Genomic DNA, 21,523 nt, shown 5'->3' with positions numbered 1-21,523 from the left:
TATTTTACAAAAATAAAATTTTACAGTAATACATATACAACAGATGTATAAGTATACTGTGATAGGTAAACAGCCTAAAAACAAGTAGTACAATCTGTACTGAGAGTAAACAGGTACAGTAGGATATGTATGTACAGTACCAGTAAGTATAGATTAGATTAGATAGAGTATCAGATCAGAGCAGTCAAACATATATAAGGCCAAACACATTCCTGTTTACTTGTTTATGGTGCAGCACCACCTGGCTGCGGTTCAGACTATTGCATGGTTGTTCACGTGACAGTTGGAAAAAGTCACGTGACTGAAACTCCTTTTTTTTGATCGCCAAACAAAGTGGCTGTTATGGCAGACTGGACAAAGTGTAGGTGACAGTCAAGTGTTAATACTTTAAGTAGTCTCCAGGACATGCCAGAGTGTCTATCAGGATCTATCAAGGTGAGATAATCTTCTCTAAACTGCTCTGAATGACATGACAATAAAATGTATGTGTCAGCTGAATGACAGGAGCAGTTGGGCTGACGTATATTATATTAATCAATACGTATATTTTACCGTTTAAAGTGCGGCCTGACGTTGATTTAAAACGTGTTTCATCGATCATCATTTGAAGGTGCAATTCTGTAGCCTAATCTGGATATTCTCTGTCTGTAGATAAAATGGCGTTGTCGTTGCCATCACCTATACTTTTGGTCATTGTTTTCTTCACAGCAGAAGTAACCCTCTGTGCAGGTAACACACCACAAAACAGTTGGTTTCGGTTGCATTTGTCCCAGTGCTGGTAACCACTTCTGTTGTTTGCGAGGTGGGGGAAAAACATGTTTTTATGACTTCTTGTCCATCTAGGAAGCAATGAATGTGTTGCCAGACACTTCGGCCACGATTCTGTGGTGTGTGAGTGTAATGCAACCTACTGTGATAGTGTTGGGTCACTCACCTTGCCTCCACTGGGCTGGTACTCCTCCTACCTGACCACCATGGCAGGCAGCAGACTAGAGGCAGGCCAGGGTCAGGTCCAAGTGAACAGCACCAGGGCAGGTGAGTGATGTGAGCTTTTGCTGGGGTGTCTGTGGTGTTGGAGCAGGTGCAAAGCATTAACTTTTTTTTTTCATGTGTCTCTTTAAGGCCTCAGGTTGACTATAGTTCCCTACCAGAAGTACCAGAAGATCAGGGGATTCGGTGGAGCTATGACAGACGCAGCAGCCATTAACATCCTGTCTCTTTCTGCTGGTGTACAGGACCAGCTGCTACGACAGTACTTTTCCCCTGAAGGTACGCAGCAAGTGGCCACCTGTAGTTACTATCAAAAGAAAATTCACATTTATTATTCTTGTTTGTCTATTCACCCGTGTAATAACCCATAGCAAACAGTGTTTTTCACACAGCAACGGTTGTGCAGCTCCAACATAATGGAAAAAATACATTTCACACATTCTGTGAGAGGTGTCTCTATGTGCAGGTTAGTTTGTTTCCCACATCACCACAGTCATTAGCAGCAGCATCCATACCGTCTCATACCAGCTGGGCTATATCATGATACTAAGAAGGATATTTTCCTAAATATATACATACACATCATTTAATGGCTAAAGTAGGCAATGCAGAATCAAAAATTCAAACTGAAATTCCACTGATACGAGACCAAACAATTTATATTTGTGAAATAAAAACTTCAGTATCAAATTCTGGGTAAAACTTTACTATAACTTCCTCTATTTAGCATAAGTACCATATCATTACCATTTAATAAATGTTTGATATCAGTCTTTCTTGTAGTTGTAAACAGATATGGACTATATGGGCTATGTGTTTATATAATAGTATGGCATATGATTAAATATTATAAAATCGACAGTATCTGGAAACAGTTAACAAAACACAGTTCCTGTTATTAAAACTCTGTTTTACCGTGTTTTCATTTATTATCGGTTTTATACACCAGCTTCCACTCATGGGTGCCCACAGTAGGAGTTATATTTGTTGACAAATACATTAATGTACAATTAAATGTGCTTACTACTACATTATATTGTGCTATTAAACCATTAGTTAATGGTTTGTGTAAGGCTTTTAAATGCTAAATAGAAATGTCTAACAATATAACATGATAGTATTAAATTATTATTATTTTTATGATCAACTGTTTTTATGACTTAGTATGTGCGCGTACCAAATGGGAAACACGCTGTGTGACACAAAAGCTATTATTAACCTCCCGCCCCAGACCAAAACCCAGATCTGAGATCCCAGACTCAATACCCATACTCAAATTGCTCAAAATGAATAATGTAAAGAAGGTGTAAACCCTTTGGTTAGAGTAACTGAGTGTATATCGTCAAAACATTTTCTCTCTGTAAGTCGCTAAATGATAATATTGGATTATGACCCGGCCTTAGTTGTTATTGATGCTGTGTCCCTGGCAGGTATTGGCTACAACGTGGTGCGTGTGCCCATGGCCAGCTGTGACTTCTCCACCCGTCTGTACACATATGCTGACACACACGGCGACTACAGCCTGGACAATTTCACACTGGCCCCTGAGGACATCACCATGAAGGTCCCCCTCTCATCTCATCTCATGTCTCAGACATACACATGTCCCTCACTCCATCCCTCTAATCTCTCCTCCTCCTCTTCTTCTGCTCAGATCCCTCTCCTGCAGCGTGCTCAGGTCTTGTCTCCTCGACCCCTATCTCTTCTGGCAAGTGCCTGGAGTGCCCCCGCCTGGATGAAAACTAATGGTGCACTCACAGGAAAGGGCTCCCTGAAGGGCAGGCCTGGGGGCAAGGAGCATAAAACCTGGGCTCAGTACTATATCAGGTGACATGTGGGGCTTTAATTTAATGTGATGTCACATGTTGGTAGTGCTTGATAGAATGGAAACTTATTCTTGTGGTCTCTTTTTTTCTGTTCCTCTCAGGTTCCTTGAGGAATATGCTAAACATAACGTGACCTTCTGGGCATTGACCACAGGGAATGAGCCCTCTGCAGGACAGATGACAAACTACAGGTGTCTCCTCCGCTGTATTACTTAGAACTTAACCCTCATCATGGCTCCTAAATTTCACATCAGACTGAGAATTACCTTTGTCTCACTGCAGTTTCCAGGCTCTGGGCTTCACACCTGAGGAGCAGAGGGACTGGGTGGCTCTGGACCTGGGCCCTGCCCTGCATGCTTCAGCACACCCACACACACACGTCCTCATTCTGGATGACAGCCGCCTGCTGCTGCCTTACTGGGCTAAAGTGGTGAGCCCAAGGACAGAGAGATAGTGGGGAAAGTCATGGTAAACTTTGTTGTACCTGAGGGTACACTGGTGGAAACATTTTCAGCATCAATCAATACAAGTTGAAAACAATACAAAAAAAATAAGATAAGTGTTAAGATGCTGGGGGGAACTAGAATAAGTCTTGTTAGCTGTCATTCACTCAGTAGTGAAGCAGCTGCAGGAATGAAGCACTTCAATCTTTGGGCTCTAAATTGTTCTCTGGAGGAAAAAGTCTAAAACTATCAGAATCAACCTGATAAAAGGCAGTTTCACAGAAAACCAGTAGAGACTACATGGTTTAGCATTCTTTATCAAATTTTTTTCAGCACTTCCCATCAGTATATAAGAATAATTCCTAGTGGTATAATCAATTACATTATGACAACCTGGAAACAGGTGAGCAGACTAAAATGTGTGGATGGATTAGCCAATTAAAAATGATAAATTCATTTATGTTCATATAAGTTATTGCTAAAATCAACATTTTCCCATTATGAGAAGACGATGGTGCAGCACAATACACTGTCACAACAAAACCACATTTATATAGCCGTCTTAAATAATTAGCCTCGCTTAAGTGTGTACTGTTGTCTGTCATTGTATGTTGTTACTGTGTGCTGTTGTTGTTTGTGTGTATAGTGCTGTGGAAAGGAATTTCCCCCAGTGGAAAATAAAGTGTAAAGTCTATAGGTGTTTGTTTCCAGAAAGCCCACATTAGATACAAAAATATTAATTAGAAATTAACCAACATTCCTGTCTACAGCAGGCAAGAGAAAACATTTAAGCCTAAGACTTTTTAATATCTTCAATGCTTTTTAAGACTTTTCAGTACCTGCAGATGCCCTGAAAAAAAGGACACTGGTGCCATTTATTGCATGCATTTAATGTGAAAACTCAGTTGTGACCTAAGTCTTTCCTTTCCCCTTGCCCCTCCAGGTCCTGAATGATGTTCAGGCAGGAAGGTACATTCACGGTGTGGCAGTTCATTGGTACTTTGACAGCTTTGTCCCAGCAGAGATAAGCCTGGGAGTCACCCATCATCTCTACCCGGAGTATTACCTGTTTGGCACAGAAGCCTGCTCTGGCTGGAGCCCACTGGACAGAGGGGTGAAGCTGGGTAGCTGGGACAGGGCTGAGCAGTACGCACATGATATTATAGAGGTAAGATGATCTTAGCTTATGCATGAGGGTTATGCTTGTTCAGTCAGATCCACTGAAACAGATGTGAGATGTGACAGGGTGTGAGCTGTTCCTGAAAGGCGAATCACCTCCCTCGATGCTGCGGTGCAGGTTTACAAGTTGCACTCCGCTGCACACACTCTTCACAAACTGCCTGCAGGCCAACAAAGCAAGCTAGAACTGGTGTTTTGTTTCTTCTTTCCTCACACTCTCTCTCTCTCAAAGGAAATTGGATCCCTCCATTCTATCCATTTTGCATGGGCGCATTCAGACTTGAGACATCTTGAGAATCAGGAGGGATTTGTTTATGTGGATATGCTGTACTTGTGACATTTAATCAAAACACCAGACACCAATCCAGTGGATTCATTTAAACAAAACAACACCTTACTACAAAGCACAGACTAGATCATAAACTGTGGGTCTTTTCTCCATGGCAGGACTTAAATCATTATGTGGTGGGTTGGACTGACTGGAACCTAGCTCTGGATAAGACTGGTGGGCCAAACTGGGTTAAAAACTTTGTGGACAGCCCTGTTATAGTGGATCCACAGCGTGATGTCTTCTACAAGCAGCCAACCTTCTATACCATGGCCCACTTCAGGTAGAAAACTGGGTCTCTCACGACACTGAATGGCATTTTCCAACCGTTTCAATTAGTAAAACAAGTCTATTGAGATCCACACAAATCACCTTTTCACACAGTAAGTTCCTGTGGGAGGGGTCTCAGAGAGTGGGTGTGTCTGCCAGTCGGGAAACAGACCTGGAATACTCTGCCTTCGTCAGACCAGACGACTCGGTAGCACTCATCATACTCAACAGGTATGTGAAAGGTGTTTTGTTTTTGTTTTTTTATGAGCAAATGACAGAAAATTCCTTCTACTGTGCTTGTGTTTTGTAGGTCATCGTCAATGATCCAGTTTGAAGTCTGGGATCCCGCTGTGGGCTACATCCCCTCCACTGCTCCGGCTCATTCATTGCTCACACTTGTTTGGAACACACACTGATTATTAAAACAAGTTCAAATACATTTGTTTTACCTCAACCATATTGTACATTTGAACATGTCACCATAGGTAAGCCTTTTAAGTTGGAACCTTGTCATTACCAAAGCAGGCATGACATGAACTGTTTGTTATATCAGCAGTCCCTTAAATTAACCTCAGCAAACAAGAATAAGCTTATTCAACTTTCATTCAGTATCAGAAATGGTACCTGAAAGTATTGAATATAGCAGTTTCCCAGAATTACCTTTTGCTGAAGCTTAACTGGTGCCTTGATTTTCAGCTAATAAGATGCTTTAAGTGTCCTCACCATGTCACATTTCTGAAGAATTCATAATGTACAGAATTTGTAAATTTGTTATTTAATCTTTTAATTTTAAATAAAGCTCACTGTTAATATTCCATGTCAAGTTTAAGTATCTGAGATATATAGATATATATAGATATATAAAAATATATAGATATATATAGATATATAAAAATATATAGATATATATATATATAGATATATATATATAGATATATATAAAAATATATAGATATATAGATTATATATATATCTATATCTATATATCTCTATATCTATATATATATCTATATATATCTATATATCTATCTATATATCTATATATATATATATATCTATATCTATCTATATATATCTCTCTCTATATATATATCTCTATATATATATATATCGAGATATCTCTCTCTCTCTCTCTCTCTCTCTCTCTATATATATATATATCGAGATATATATAAATATCTAAATATATATATATCTATCTATATATATCTATCTATATATCTATCTATCTATATATATCTATCTATATCTATCTATCTATATATATAAAAATTTATTAATTACAGAGAGAGAGAGACACCTGTGCTAATCAGGGTGCGAACAATGACAATTAAACTGACTGTTTTTTTGTCAATTTATTATTACATCATAGACATTTTGTTCATATATATAATATACAGTTTGATAACCGGGTTTTTCACATTTGTGTCTCCATTCTTAATGTTTTTTTTCCTTTGCCAAACCATAAGTTGTTGGACTAAAATTATTTACATCAAAAAAAATAAGTGATAAAAATGTGAAACGAGTCAAACAGAGGAATAAAATGACAGAGGGATGCCATCTGTTTACAATATATACACACCAGGAGGAGTAGGATTGAATCTAAAGCATTATATAATGGGCCAAGGTCTGGAGATTTTTCATGTCATTCCCTTACTGGTACAACATTCAATTTTTTTCAGATGCAGAAGAGTCCCGAAAGGAGTAAGGAAACGCTTGCTTTCATTCAATTCTGTTTGTGGCCGTTAAACAGCAACGACCCAGAGTTCAATCAACATCTACCTGCCAGTCAATCTAAAAAAAAAAATAAACATACCCTTCAGAAAAATACTATTTATTGCAGGGCTATAGGTCTTCATGTTAGGCCCAGATCCTCTAATGCCAGAGTGACAATAATCCCTACAGTATTCCCATATGTTGTACAGGGCTCAGTTGCAGGATTTTGTAAATCCAATGTGTAAAGAGGGCATGGTGTATGATATAAAGTATGGCATTTCCCCCACAATAGTGTATTGCAACAGTGCATTTTAAGAACGATGGAAAAGGAGTTTGAGGGATGGAAGCAGAGAAGACATTGGGGCTTGATCAAAAAGAAGAGATCTATCAGACCTCGAGTGAATGTTAAGACGTCTGTACGGGTATTTGTATACATGGTTGAGGAGAAAGGCATTAAAATAGAAAATAAAAATACAAAAAATATCAGACTGAGATGATTATTATGACTGCAACAGAGATGAAAGGAGGAAAGTGAGAAGCGTTTTGTCTTCTCGGTGTGTTGCTGGATGTAGGCGAGGAAAACCGAGGGATGAGACAGGTGGGTGTCTCAGAAGGACCATCTCTCCTGTGTGCGGGGGTCCATGGAGAGGGAGGGGGACTCTGATGGGGGCTGGCTGCTGCTGTCTTCTCCGTTCAAACTCTTCCTACACACTGGACACGTGTCATGCTGTGTGGCCACAGAACAGAATGAAAGATAACATTAGCTTCGGGCTGTTTTAACAAGTAGACTCTTGCATGAAGCTCAGCCTGTTGGTCAGTCAAATTTACCTCAGCAAAATTCCCCACTGCTAATGTTAAATGACTTGTAGAGTAGGGTAACTTCAGCATGGGTAAACTAATCCTGAATTTGGCACTAGACAGTGTTCTTCTGATTTATCTTCATCTGAACACAAACACAGCTTTGCTCTATCAGATTTTTTTTTCCCAGAAACAATTCTAAGGGTTAGACTGGCAATATTTTAATTTGCTTTCTTATTGATCCTCATTGGTCTTATGAAAATATCAAAACCAACTATGGCTTGATCCAACTAACAAGTATTTCCTGTGAAGCCAAAGCCTGATACAGCTTACTCCACTGCGTGACATGTTCCTTCATTACAATAAACAGAGGAAACGTTTATACTGAGTCAACCCCACATACACGGTTCCTGGTGCTGTAAATTCTCACTAGCTTACCAAATGAATCCAGAACTGAAAATAATCCCCAATTGATGCACTATTTACTCCTGTTTGGGTAACATTTTTTAAATAAAAGTATATATTTGTGAGGTGTCTTATCCTTAAATTTGCCCTAACGTTTCTATAAAGATTACCAGTGCTGTGAATATCTCATATAAAAAGTGTTACATGTCATTACGAATGGATTTGATGAGTTTATTCTACGAAATTCTACCTTCTTTGTTGTGACTCACCATTTCCAGCCATGGTACTATACAGTTTGAATGAAAGAAGTGGTTACAGGGTAGCTGTCTGACTGGCTCTCCCACTGCGAAGTCCTCTTTGCACACTGGACATTCCATACAGCAGTCTACAGAGGAGAAGACAGACGTGATTGTTACCATTGAGCTGCTATCAATACCCTTGTGGTTTCTAGTGTTAATTATCAGTTACTTGGTAATGATTTGCTGCATTTGTTGAGGGGATTTGCATTCGATCATTAGTACCAAAACTATATTTGCATCAAGTTCCTTAACATTGTGGTAAAACAATCTAACGGTACACATGCATGGTTTTTACTTTTGACTAAAAACAATGAAAGAAAAAGATAGTATCCAAATAAGTCAGCTATCAACAGCCATGCCCATGCTGGGCTGCATAGCTAACTAGACAGTTACAGCTGAGTGGTAAAATAGGACAGCATACACAGAAGAGGAAGTCAAGAAGAACAGATCCACAAGAGGACCTGGAAGAGAAACCACCAGGCTAGAGCGCAAAATGACGTCATCTTAAAGTTATTTATGGAACAAACTGTTGATACTCTCAAGGTTAATGGGCCTTTCGTCCCAAACCGACACCATTTCAGAGGCTTCTCTTGGCAGGCAGCCACAGCATATAAACACACGTGGCTTTTCATGCTCTTTCTAAGTGCCGCATACACACTTTTAAACAAGTACGCATGTATTTACATAGTGACAAATGCACTATCAGCACAGCGCTATATACTTTATCCATGCCCTATTATATGAGGACATGTCCTTGTGTATAACTAAAACAAAGTAATATCTCACTTCACAGAGGATTCACAGATGAGTTTCTCACTTGGCCCCTTGGACGCATTATTTTGGGAAGTTATGTTACAGCTCGTTATGCTACAGTGACTTTGTCTTGACACTGTTAACTACATTGTGACTGGACAGCATATAGCACGAACGACTTTAATAGATAAGACAGGTTTTAATGGTGCAACCAGATTTATTTAAATCTGTACTTTAAACGTAGCCAGTAAACTAACTAAGAACTTGTGACGCCTTTGCACACAAACTTAGTAATAGGGTCACAAAAGCTTGTCCAACCCAAGTTGTGTACTTTGTTAATTGTACAAATACAGCTATTGCATACAGATGATCAAACTGACAGCTCCAGCCATGTCAGTGAGCTATTTTGCAATTTCTACTTCAGGGACATGACAAGAGAAACATGAAGAGATCGAGTGAGTCAAATGTGAAAACAAAGGAATTACAGACCTGCTTGTTCCTGAGATATATTGACAGTTGGGAGAGAAGAGATCTTCTCTCTCTCTGCTGGAGGAGGTCCTGTATTCTCCAACTGACCTAGTAACTACACACACACACACACACACACACACACACACACGCTGAAGTGAAATTAACAAGTGACAGGGACATGAAGTTGGAGTGAAGTTGTCTTAAGTTTGGTTTACCTGTGTTATCACGGCGTCTAACCCTCCCTGTCCCCAGGCGTAATCCCCAGGGTTTGAGTGCAGCATCCCCGTCCTGAGAGACACGGACACCACAAATTGATAAGAAATAGCACCAACACAGTGACGCTAGCACTAACACTGCAACGCTACTGTAATGTCATCTTACCATGAGAGGGGAGGTGAGCCAGGAACTCCAGAGTTGGCAAAGAGCCCGGCAAGAAACTGTTGTACAATCCTGAGACACAGTGAGAAAATACACAACAGTTAATGTCATCACCAAAAAAAGAACGGTTACGATTGTAAGGACATAAATAGCACTGTCATTATTATTAGGGGGAGTATGCAAAGCAGAGAAGAGAGCCAGGAGGACAGTAAGGAAGACAGAAGGCATGGAAGCTGAACTGGTCAGTTACTCACCCTTCCACAGCAGGCGAGCGATCTGGCCGACTGCTGCCTCTGGACCTGTATCTCCTCTGGCTGTGCATACGAGTGGGGCGTCCTGGTACCCAGTGATCCCCGGCTCCTAGTAGGCCCCCCATAGGTCCCCCTAGGCCTGCTGGGACTGAACCCCCGATTGGTCCCACTCCCAACCCCCCCAGGTCACTGAGACCTCCCAAGCGCCCTCCAGGGAGCCGAGGTTCTGAGTCAGGTGTGTCACCGTCTGTTGTAAATGGCCGCTCCAGTAACAACAAGTGCCATAGCTACAGGGATGATGGGATTGGACAGGTAAGGAAGGCAGAAAGTGGGATTACGGACAAGAAACCGGGCAGCACAATGGGAAAAGAGAGGAAGCCAACATGCAATAGGAAAATGAAGGACAGGGGCCAAGAGAAAATGAGTAGAGAAGAAGGCAGGGAAAGAAGAAGACAAAGTTAATCAAAACACATAAAATGATTGAAATGATCAATCCTGTCCCATTCCCACCCTATTCTCCCCAAAATCCCTCAGATCAGCTTGTACCTCTGCAAACTGTGTGGCTGTGTCATCTATCCCGTTGGCGACACCCTCTAGGAGACTGAGGGAAACCGCGCACAAGGGGACAAAAGACACATTATCAGCAACATCCACTTAATCCTATGCACAGACAAAACTGCACTGTAAGCCTACAAACTTCAACAGTGCCACATGTTGGTTCTTGTTAACAAGTATTAAGGTTTAACAGCCCATGTAGCCGCTTTCGTTCCAGGTTAACACTAAATGGCCTCAACATCTCATTTGTCTAGAGACATGAGGTTGATACCTAGAAAAATATATAAACGTCCCTTACCTGGAGTCTTCCGTTACTTCCTCTATGAAACCTGAATCACATCTTGGACAGATATACTCCTGGAAAGAGCCACAACAAAGAGTCACACAGGTTAGGAAAACTGCCCATTATAATCTCCTAGAACCCAAGGTAACTTATTTAAATCTTGTTTTGTCCAACCAACAGCCCATAACTCAAACATACTCTCACACTGGAGAAGCTGAAAGGAATTTCTTTGGCATTTCTAATTAAAAATATAAAGTTATTAATAACTCATTATTAAAGTAGTGGCAGTTGATTCATTTTCGACTATAGATTGATAGACTCATTGTTTAAGCTCTACTTTAGTGAAAATCCTTTTGTGGTGATATGATCGAATTGTATTATGATTTTCTTAACCAAATTAACAATAGCAAGAAAATTGCAACTAAAAGAAAACCAAAATGCATGGGTGAGGTTTTTATTTTACACATGTGAAAAGTTTTGTCTAAAGTAATGCATAATAAATGAACACAGTTCATAGCATTGAACATCAGTTTGATTATTTTAAAGTAACATTCGTAAACTGTATTTGCCATATTGTGATATACTGATATCTGGAAAATATTCTTCTATATTCTATCACCCAGCCAATCATAAAACATTGTAATGACATTATGCCGACATGGTCAACAAACAACACTGTCAATTTGTCTTTACAAGGATAATATCAGTAAGATTTGTATGCCAGAGTTTTATGAATGTAGCCCAGGAGGTAGAGCTGGTCTGCCAACCACACCTAAACTGTGTAGTATTTTAGAAACCACGGTGACAGAATGTGGAAGACTGCTGCCTGTTTGTACAGCTGGATTGTATGCTTCACACTCACTTTCAGCCAGGTTTTCTCAAGCATGGGAACGGGATTGAAGGTGGGGTTATTTAAAATACAGACTGGGCTGTGAGAGATTAGACCTATGTTTGTTCTATAACATATGTTAAAAGGAGGAAAAAATAGGAGAAAAATATCAACTTTTTATTTTATATATATTTATATTTTATTTTACTTGGAACTCACTGAATGCTTTTGAAAACAGAATACATATGAATACCATGCTCAAACTCACATGACAATTTCAAAACTATATTAGCATACAAAAAATTGGGGATCTAAAACCAGAGTCATGGTCAGAATTGGTTAAAAAAAAACTGCCATAAGCAAAAACATTTTAAACGAGTTGTGTCTCATTTGCTCAAAGAAAGGTTGTCGCATCTGTTGTATAAATGGATACATGACTGACAGATGGTCCTTGGGATACCCTGTAGTAGTGTGGGGTGATAAACTCGGTGTTGCAGTCAGTTGGCTCAGTGAAGACATGCCACAGGATTGAGTGTGCCTGAGACAAGCAGGCCAGTTTAGAGTCAGTGACAGGGCAGGCAGGCATTACCCTCAACCATCCCATAAAAATAAGGATTCGGCTGACAACAAGACAATCTGGTGGACTGACTTAATGACTGCTAGCCACATCAGTTGTTAGGTATGTTTTGTCCACCTCATTTATATCAATCAAGCTATACTAACTATAAAACATCTCAGTATTAGGTAGTAACTAACACTTACTTTCAATTCCAGTTAATCTACCAATCATGTTTCATCATTTAATGGACAAATCATTGGGTCAATAATAGGGCTGAACAATTTTGAAAAAATATATCACATTGCGATTATTTTGTATGATATTGAAATTGCAAAATGATTTGCAATATTGAAGGGAACAATAATTTTTTATGTTATTATTGTCATTTTCATTAAAAAATAAAATAAAATCAACTATAGTGTGATTTTGTGAGGGAATTGGTACCAAACAAAGATATTTTCTTAAGTCTAGAATATGATGGCTAGACTGGGACATCTCTGCACGACAATATTTTATTTAAAGTGGTATTTTTTACACACTTTTCTGCCTTAACAAATATTGCTCCTCCTGCGATTTGAAAATTTCAGTGGACCATATTACGATTTTGATAAAAAAAGATTTAACTGATCAGCCCTAGTCGATATAATAAAATAGTTAAAATGTCCATCACACCTAAACTACAATTTGACATCTTCAAATGTCCCATTTTTGTCCAATCAATAGACTAAAACCCAAATATATTAAGCTTGTTATCATAAAATACTATGAAAACCAGCAACCTCTCATATTTAAGATGCTGAAACTAGAACATTTTTGTCAATTCTGCTTGTGTATGACATACACAATTAATTTATCCAAATTGTTAGCGATATAATGAATCAACAAATCAATTAATGAACTAAAATCATTTAGGCTGTAGTCAGTTTAACATAAGTCAACAGCACTAAAAACAACAGCTTCCAAAATGACTAATAAGTTGAACTAACACCTCCCTAAAACAGTTTTAACAAAACCAGTATAACCTTCATGAACATAGGATTTATTACTGAGCTGCTGTATTCGCATGGATTAGGTTTAGCTAGGTGCACCTAATAAACTGGTAACTGAGTGTAATTAGGAAACCCTCCCAACTGTCCAGGATGTAAAAAACTATATGCTTAACATATCTTAAAGTTAAAGTCCGGAAATGTGTGCGTCATGTCAGCGTTGATACATTGAGTTTATTACTCTCACCTTTTACTTTAAAACTGAAACTAAACGAGATGTATATTTTCCCTGAAAATTCCCCCTACTCGTCCTGCCAAGAGACTGAAACAAAAACGAAGATAACCTAATATCAAACAACGACTGTTAATAATGTCTACTAAAAGAACTGACAAGGTAATAACATACACCTTCTTCTCTCAGCTGTTTGTGTTGTTTAGTGCAAAACACAATATCCCCAAGCTGTCAAAGCAAGGCGTCAAGCACAGTGCTTAAACAACACTGCCTTAATAAACATGCAAGCCGAACAAAACCTGTCGATATTCGCTTTTGATGTTTGATTTTTGACAAAGACCTTTGCGATTGTCATGAGTTTATTAAGTGAGTTAACAACAACAAACGCCGCTAACTGCTAACTGGCTAGCTAGTGTTTAGCTGTAGCAAGCAAGCGAAACAAACGGTATTTCGGAGAAAGGTTGACTTGTCAACCGCACATATTATACACGAGAGCGTGATATATAAAGAAAGAAATACATCTGCCTTACCGGGAGTTTGGGGTTCACTTCTCCCTTACAACAGTGACAGAAAAACCGATGCGGTGAAACAGCCGCAGCCTCCGCCATCTTCCCCAGACCAGCACAAACACTGACGTCGGTCCTCCACAAACTGAAGACAGCTGTCCGCCTCCAGCCCGGCATGCACCGCGGTACCGCTGGGCAAATCAAGCGAGTACTCCCAAAGAACGGAAGTGTTCATGTGTTGACATGCGAAGAGCCGCATGTGTTTAGCCGACAGTCTGTGGGAAGCAAGGAACAAGGACTGCGTCTGTCCAGGAACTTGACTATCGGAAAGGTTTGCGAAAATAGTGAAGTAGCAGATGTTTCGGTTGACATAATGTACAGGTGTAAACGTTTGAAAGCTAGCTATGATGCAAAGTGTTTGCACCTAACGTTACAGCTCATCGTTCACTTATAGCCGTGCGACATTGAAAATAAGCTTACTGGCTTCTTATTCCTTCAAACTTGTCAAGATATTTATTTGTGAACTGCTCTGTGTGTGTGTGTGTGTGTGTGTGTGTGTGTGTGTGTGTGTGTGTGTGTGTGTGTGTGTGTGTGTGTGTGCGCGCGCGCGCGTGCGCGCGCGCACAGAATCCAGAATCAGACACAGATTAGTATACAGAACACACATATATAAACCAAAAGAATAACAACGGATGGAGTCAATAACCAACAAGTATGTGTGCAGGTGTTATGTATGTAGGTTCTTTATCAAGATCTTTATTTGCCATGTGCACAACAATTACAGTGAAGCAATCCTTGGCAATAAGATTCTTGCTCAGTGCTTATACACACTGTATAAAAATCAAGGAAAAAATAGAATTTAAAACATAAAATAGTGCAGAAGTTAGAAGTAGAAGTAAGATTTAAAATATAATACTGCTGTAGACTGGTGTACAGTAGTGATAAAATAAACTGTAATGTAGACAGTTTGTGCAGTATTGTAGTAAATGTTGAGAATGTGAGAACCGGGTAAGAACAGGATGTAACAAGTAATGCACATAAATATATATACTACTGTGGTGGTTTAACAGCTTGTTAAAGTAAAAAGGTAGTAAAATAAATGTATGTATACTGTGATTTGTGCAGGTATAAACAGGTAGTGTATATATTATATACAGAGATTAAAACAATTTAATAACATTAAGTAAAAGTAAAGGTAAAGAGTACCAATGCAACATCTAACCAGGCAATGGGCAGTTCAGTTCTGTACCAGTTCAGCTCAAGTTTCTTAGCCCAAACAAGTCTCTTAACCGTCACTGATTCCCTACAGACACACTCCAGTGATTTAGTAATCAAAGCAGCAGAGGCCAAGATATTTTGATTTTTGGTCAGTCAGTTATGTATGGGCCAAACTCCAAAAATGCTGTATATTACTGGTACTGAATAACTATTTTGGTAATTAATTCATAAAGTCATATTTCAAGCAAATATGCAAAACATGATCTGGTTCAATGTGTTCTTAAATGGGAGGATTTGGGGCTTTTCTGTGTTACATCATTGTAAACTGAATATCTTTGAGTTTTGGACAGTCAGTGGGACAAAACAGACTACATCACCTACTTTGGACTCATTACTTATTAAGTCTGAACTGAGCATAGCACTGGTGTAAATAACAACATTATTATCATTTTATTGATTAAATGAATAATGGTTGAGTTCTATTGAGCTGCTTCAGTTTCGGGATCCTGATATGTGCATGCTGGCTAACTGTCACACTGTCATAGCTTAATGGTACAGTTGAATAAAACAAAGCCATCGTTATTATTTTTAGTAACACCTGTGTTGTGAAAAAGATCCTTCGATCCAAAAGATAGTCCCTTATTTGGTGGTAGCCTCTATGAAAAGAAAACTTGCAATGCATGCAATAGCAAGATAATGCTCAGGAAAGCATGAAGTGACTGCTCTTTCACCATTTGTTTTTACAACATCCAAGATGCAAATTTATCATTTCTGTTTGTATATTTTTGATATAGGAACCCATAGCAACCAGTGTTTTGCACATAGCAACAGTAGTCCTCCTCCGGCATAATACATTTCAGACATTATGTAAAAGGAAGTTATTCAAAGTAAAACCTTCAATGATAAGTGTCTTTGTAAATCTTTGTAGTCAGTGGCCCTTTACTTGGCAAGCTCTCAGGTCCTAATTATGCTTCTAATTAGTGCTTTATTGGAACCAGTAAAGCAAAGTTGGCATTGCAGTATATATTGTATATTAATAGCACATTGACAGAGTTATATTAATTGTTGTGTTGATACAGGTGCTTAATGTAGGTTGTTGGAGAAACTTGTACTTCATCTGCGTGTTCCTGTGTGTTTGTCTGTGCAGATGACTGCCCAGGAGGTACGTCTGTGTGGTCTCCTGCTGCGGGAGCACTTTGGAGAAGTGGTGGAGAAAGTGGGAACACATCTGCTCAGAAGTGGAGCACAGAATTTAAGGACCATCATTCATGAGACTGGCATCTCACTGGACCTGGTACCACTCCTACACTTATCTAGGCTGTTACTGTTGCTACTTCACACCATGGAAATATTATACATTCTATATTTAGTATTATATACATGGCTTCTCAGCATTTTCAAACAGTATTTAGCTGACCAGCCTTTGTGGTTACATTACCATTAATATGGAGTGCGTATACATACATACACTACCATTATTATAGCAATAACTATTATAATATGTACTTATTCCACAGTTTTTTTCATCGTTCATTCAAATGCAAACCTCATCCCCTTACATGATGGGTAGGTTTTTGCCCCAGAAACCTGATTACATGGCCATGTTAAGCCTTAGCGGTGAAACCTGTTTAAACATGTTAGAAAGATATGTTGTGTCATCATGAGTGAAACAGTGCTGGGCAGAATAGAAACATAACAGTCAGCTTTTGCATGTCTTTTTATACAATAGTAGCAAAAAGATAGCGATCACATTCTTTTATTACAAGAAAATCTGATTACTGACAACACTGCTGTTTACTGGGCTAAGTAGCACAATAGATGCTAATATGTTACATACAACATATGAATACATTTTCTGTCTTAATTTCATAAGTTACTGACTGTTTTTTTGTGTGCATGTAAAGGGAGTCATGATGGTAAAGCACCTCTTTACTCCCTTTTTCTGTCTCACTGTAGGTAAAGAAGTCCCTGTGTGTGCTCGTGCAGCATGGGGTCTGTGTGTTCAGCTCCGGCCGCAAAGGAACTGGGAGCCCCACGGAGTATCAGACTAACTGTGATCGGATTTTGAGAATCCTGCGATACCCGCGCTACATCTACACCGCCAAAACCCTGTATGGTGACACTGGAGAGCTGATCATAGAGGAGTTACTTCAGAGGGGTGACATGACCATGAGCAGCACGGTTAAGACAGTTGCCGACCGCCTCACACAGAACATGGAGGGTCAGTATCTCAGTGTCTGTATCAATGAAAGACTGTGGGAGAAGCTGGCTGCTAGACAGAAGATCCAGATCGCCTTATCAGGCAGGCAGGTTAAAATATAATCTACAACAGCAATTTTCTCTTTGTCCGTCCTGTTGTTCTAGAGGGTCACAGCATGGATTACAGTGAAGTGTCTAATGCCTTCTCGAAACTAGTGGAGACCCATTTTCTTCAGCGATGCCCTCCAATGGCGGGAGCAGGAACAATAGCCAGTGCTACTCCAGCTACCCCCGCAACCCCTGGTACTCCTGCTGCCCCTGTTAGCACCACCCTGCCCACACCAGAGAGCTTCCCTGACTGTTACAAGGTACCTCACGTGACACTCATAGGGCGAGGCAAACGCCAACTCTCCAGTGAGGATGGAGACGACCAAAGGAATGCAAAGAAGGCAAAATTAGATTCAGAGGTCAGTGTTTGGAACATGCCAGTTCCACGTTTAACACATTAAACACATTTGCTGTACTTTTAAAACTACAATTACCTCTCAATGTCCCTGTCCCTTGCATATCATATAATATAATATCTATCTTTTATGCTCAGACACATGGTGATGAGGGGATTTACTGGCAGGTGAATTTTGAGAGGTTCCATCTCCACTTCAGAGACCAGGCCATCATCAGTGCCGTAGCCAACAAACTGGACCAGGTCAGGTTTGCACAAGGATACTTGAACTATATTATTTAAAGGTACAATGTGTAAGATATGGCCAATTTTATTTTAAAACATTCAAATAATTAAATAAAATTATCAACAGACTGTGCCTTATGTATTGCAGAGATCTTTACTGAAGTTAGCATGCTAGCCCTAGCCCGTCCTGTCTCGTAATACTACATTGTAGCTCAAGTGGCGATAGTCTGGTATAGTTCAGGCTTCCCCCCCGTAGATTCAGCTGAGAGATGTGAGCGAGCAGCAAGTTTGCTGTGTTACCGAAGCTTTTTTAGTCTGAAAAATAAACTAAATAAACTCTTAAAATGTCAAGAAAGGACATATTACACCTGTTTTCCTTATCAAACAGAAAAATACAACCGTACACATTCTGAATTCTAGTTTCTCTCTTTCATCAAACTAATTGCCTTGTTAACTCATTGTACAACACACTTCATTCAGACTCAACAGAAACAAAATAAAACTTGCCAAAACCATTGTGGTTTGTCTTAAGGTCTTTAAGCTTACTGGCTAATTGCAGTAAGAAGTATTGAAGTATGATGACAGGTGTAGAGTAGCCTCAGTTCTTACACATTGTACCTTTTTAAGGAATAGTCATTTAGGAATTGTGCTTATTTGCATTCTTTCAGAGACTTCGATGAGACGATTGATTCCGCTCTTATGTCTGTCTGTCATATGAAGCAGCCAGCAGCTGGTTGGCTTAGCTAGCATAAAGACTGGAAATAGGCTCTGGTACGTACATTTTGTTAGTTTTGGACAGTGCCAAGCTAGTTTCCCTCTGTTTCCAGCCTTTATGCTAGGCTAAGCTAACCAGCTTCTGGCTGTAGCTTCATCTTTGCCGTACAGATATGAAAGTAGTATCGATTCTTTTATCTGTCCTGTTTTCTGGACTAGGACCAAATATTATTATGGATGTTTATGATTATAACAATTATCTTTCTAAATAATTTCATCTTAATAACACAGACCAGCAGTGAGATAGTAAGGACTATGCTGAGGATGAGTGAGGTGACAACTTCGCCCACAGCCAACTGCACAAAGCCCCTCTCAGCCAATGAGATCTTCAGGTCCCTCCCAAGTAGTTACAACATCCCCAGACCCATCTTAGACCAGTACCTCACGCTACTGGTCGATGACCCGGTATGACATCTGCAAGTCACATGACATTTTCCAATTTTAATTTTTAATCCACAAGAATCATTTACATCTACTTGTCCTTTTCTTTTCCTAGATGGAGTTTGTGGGGAAGGCCGGTGAAAGTGGAGGAGGGATGTACGTTGTCAGTATCCTTTTTAATTTAGAGGGTCCTTGTCAAGAACCAAAACACTGCTTTGTGCCATTTAATTTATTAAACACAAGGCACGGATGCTTTTCTTAACTCAACTGTCAGATCTGCATAGAGCGCTGGCGAATCTGGCTCGGGCGACGCTTGAGTCTGTAGTACAGGAGAGGTGAGTGAGGATGTGTTTTTAATTGCGTATACATGCGATTCTCCTATCATCAGCAACTCATTCATTTTCCCTTTTAATCTGTCACCAGATTTGGATCCAGATCAGCTCGCATCTTCCGTCTGTTGCTAAGGAAACGTCATCTGGAACAGAAGCAGGTGGAGGATTTTGCCATGATTCCAGCCAAAGAGGCTAAAGACATGCTCTACACGCTGCTTTCACAGAACCTGGTCCAGCTACAGGTATATGCTTGATGGCTTCCACAATTCCTCTGTTTGTATTTATGTTCTTACTAAACTATTACCCAACTCATAAGGTTTCAACTCTAATCTGATTTAGCAGGTCAATATGAGAGAGGATGACGAAAATGTGAATTGTATCCGAAGTATACTGTATGTTTTGGATTAATTACTGCCTTTTCTCTTCATTCCCACAAACAGAAAATGGAAGCGCTTCCAAAACCATAACTCTGACAAAAATAAGAGGACAAGCTGGTCACTGTGATGTATTTAAATATACAAAGCAAGTTTCAAGTCTCCTCAGGCCTTAGTGTATTAACATGAGTGACTGCCTGGAACATTGGAGTAATCCAAAAACTTCAGATCCAAAAACCTACTTTGAAAATTATTTGGCTCACTTTTTGAAGATGCACTAAGTGAATAAGATATTTTTAAAACTAGACTTCCAAAGCACCGTTGCCTAATCTTTTATTCTCTGTCTGTCTCTGTGGACACTGACGTAGGAGGAATTTAATAAATGTGACCATTTGGCAATTTCATATTGACATATTGACAGTTTGAATGGGCACACTTAGATGATTTGAGTCATCAAATTTAAGGAAGCAGGCTAAGTTTTTATTCTTTAATCTACCTACTCATTCTCTCTGAACAGCCATATCTTTTTTTATTCTTCAGGAAATCCCAAAGACTCCTGACTATGCTCCCTCTCGCACCTTCTATCTTTACACCGTCAACCAACTCCCTACTGCACGAATGCTACTTCAAAACTGCTACAAGGTAAAAACAATGGACATACTGTATCAGAGCTGTGGATAGAAAAAGACTAGTAGTGACATGCTTTTATTGTCTTTCATGCTGGTTTTGTCTATGGACATTTTTCTTTGTGCAGACAGTAGCCAACCTCATAGAGCGACGCCTGTTCGAGAGCAAAGAAAGCAAGTGAGTTCAATAACTGTATATCCCCATGTTGTCTATGTCTCTCTGCCCTTGCAAGCAAGATAATTTCACACGTTCAAATTTCTGCTTGACCGACAGGCGTCTGCTGGAGAAATCCCAGCGAATCGAGGCCATTCTGGCATCTCTGCAGGCCAGCGGGGCTGAGCCTGAACAGCTGACTGAGGTTGAGGAGATGATCACTGCTCCTGAAAAGCAACAACTGGAAGCCTTACGACTTCACATCAATAAGTAGGAGCACAATTCCCTTTTGTACAGGAGGCATTATTGAATCACCTCTTTGGTCTGTTGGTGTTAATACTCTCACTATTGTTCTTTCCCCCCCTTCAGGTTAGATTCAGCAGAGAACCAGGTAGATGAAACCATATTTCTACTAGAATCGTACATCACCTCCACGGCCACAAGTTGAGACTCAGATGTACGAGCATAGTACCTTTGCCATTATTGCCTTTTTGTGTATGAATGCTGTCAAATATGGCTGTTTTATAGTTTATATGGCTGGATTGTTTCAGTTTGGAGTGATATAAAATCTGGATAGATTATTTTGCTTGTTTTTATTGCATATATCAGCAAATGAATAAATTGAGCACAAGAATATTTTGTTTTAACAGTTTTAATTTCATTTAAGAACAAACACAAATCTGTAAGACAAACATAAGAGAGTGATCATTTCAAATGTGA

General features: G+C 39.5%; 3 protein-coding genes across 4 annotated transcripts; 2 read left to right on the top strand and 1 right to left on the bottom strand.

Annotated features, from left to right (window-relative positions):
• The first annotated feature begins 280 nt into the window (after window positions 1-280).
• Window positions 281-5,848, top strand: gba (glucosidase, beta, acid). The gene is made up of 12 exons (XM_046045946.1): window positions 281-435; window positions 652-729; window positions 844-1,035; window positions 1,123-1,269; window positions 2,421-2,554; window positions 2,645-2,817; window positions 2,918-3,007; window positions 3,099-3,246; window positions 4,203-4,427; window positions 4,886-5,049; window positions 5,151-5,267; window positions 5,347-5,848. Exons 2-12 carry the CDS (start codon window positions 657-659, stop codon window positions 5,450-5,452), a joined length of 1,569 nt encoding a protein of 522 aa, XP_045901902.1. The 5' UTR covers window positions 281-435; window positions 652-656; the 3' UTR covers window positions 5,453-5,848.
• Window positions 5,849-6,376: 528 nt separating this feature from the next.
• On the bottom strand, window positions 6,377-14,249 carry rnf115a (ring finger protein 115a). Its single transcript, XM_046044861.1, has 9 exons — window positions 14,082-14,249; window positions 10,961-11,019; window positions 10,654-10,708; window positions 10,111-10,394; window positions 9,860-9,928; window positions 9,694-9,766; window positions 9,497-9,590; window positions 8,225-8,340; window positions 6,377-7,479 (listed from the first exon to the last, which is right to left on the bottom strand). The coding sequence occupies exons 1-9, from the start codon at window positions 14,232-14,234 to the stop codon at window positions 7,360-7,362; spliced, it is 1,023 nt and encodes a 340-aa protein (XP_045900817.1). The 5' UTR covers window positions 14,235-14,249; the 3' UTR covers window positions 6,377-7,359.
• Window positions 14,233-21,439, top strand: polr3c (polymerase (RNA) III (DNA directed) polypeptide C). 2 transcript variants are annotated; one of them, XM_046044859.1, is made up of 13 exons: window positions 14,233-14,388; window positions 16,423-16,569; window positions 17,232-17,496; window positions 17,640-17,941; window positions 18,076-18,180; window positions 19,168-19,341; window positions 19,433-19,484; window positions 19,592-19,652; window positions 19,741-19,891; window positions 20,564-20,665; window positions 20,778-20,827; window positions 20,924-21,073; window positions 21,173-21,439. In XM_046044859.1, exons 1-13 carry the CDS (start codon window positions 14,233-14,235, stop codon window positions 21,249-21,251), a joined length of 1,794 nt encoding a protein of 597 aa, XP_045900815.1. In that variant the 3' UTR covers window positions 21,252-21,439. The 2 variants fall into 2 exon arrangements, with proteins under 2 accessions (XP_045900815.1, XP_045900816.1); XM_046044860.1 differs by lacking the exon at window positions 14,233-14,388 and adding an exon at window positions 16,119-16,233.
• The last annotated feature ends 84 nt before the right edge of the window (window positions 21,440-21,523 follow it).

The sequence above is a fragment of the Micropterus dolomieu genome, linkage group LG03 (assembly GCF_021292245.1).
Source record: "Micropterus dolomieu isolate WLL.071019.BEF.003 ecotype Adirondacks linkage group LG03, ASM2129224v1, whole genome shotgun sequence".
Lineage (NCBI taxonomy): Eukaryota > Metazoa > Chordata > Actinopteri > Centrarchiformes > Centrarchidae > Micropterus > Micropterus dolomieu.
The sequence above is the reverse complement of the archived record's forward strand: the minus strand, read 5'-3'. Positions and strand labels throughout refer to the sequence as shown.

Coding starts and splice junctions, on each gene's coding strand:
- rnf115a (XM_046044861.1), bottom strand. CDS start 14,234: ATGCCGGGCTGGAGGCGGACAGCTGTCTTCAGTTTGTGGAGGACCGAC. Junction 10,395..10,653: donor CAGCCACACAGTTTGCAGAG/GTACAAGCTGAT, acceptor TCATCCCTGTAG/CTATGGCACTTGTTGTTACT. Junction 7,480..8,224: donor TAGTACCATGGCTGGAAATG/GTGAGTCACAAC, acceptor GTGGCCACACAG/CATGACACGTGTCCAGTGTG.
- gba (XM_046045946.1), top strand. CDS start 657: ATGGCGTTGTCGTTGCCATCACCTATACTTTTGGTCATTGTTTTCTTC. Junction 3,247..4,202: donor TGCCTTACTGGGCTAAAGTG/GTGAGCCCAAGG, acceptor TTGCCCCTCCAG/GTCCTGAATGATGTTCAGGC. Junction 5,268..5,346: donor GCACTCATCATACTCAACAG/GTATGTGAAAGG, acceptor TGTGTTTTGTAG/GTCATCGTCAATGATCCAGT.
- polr3c (XM_046044859.1), top strand. CDS start 14,233: ATGCACCGCGGTACCGCTGGGCAAATCAAGCGAGTACTCCCAAAGAAC. Junction 17,497..17,639: donor CCTCACACAGAACATGGAGG/GTCAGTATCTCA, acceptor CTGTTGTTCTAG/AGGGTCACAGCATGGATTAC. Junction 21,074..21,172: donor TTACGACTTCACATCAATAA/GTAGGAGCACAA, acceptor CCCCCCCTTCAG/GTTAGATTCAGCAGAGAACC.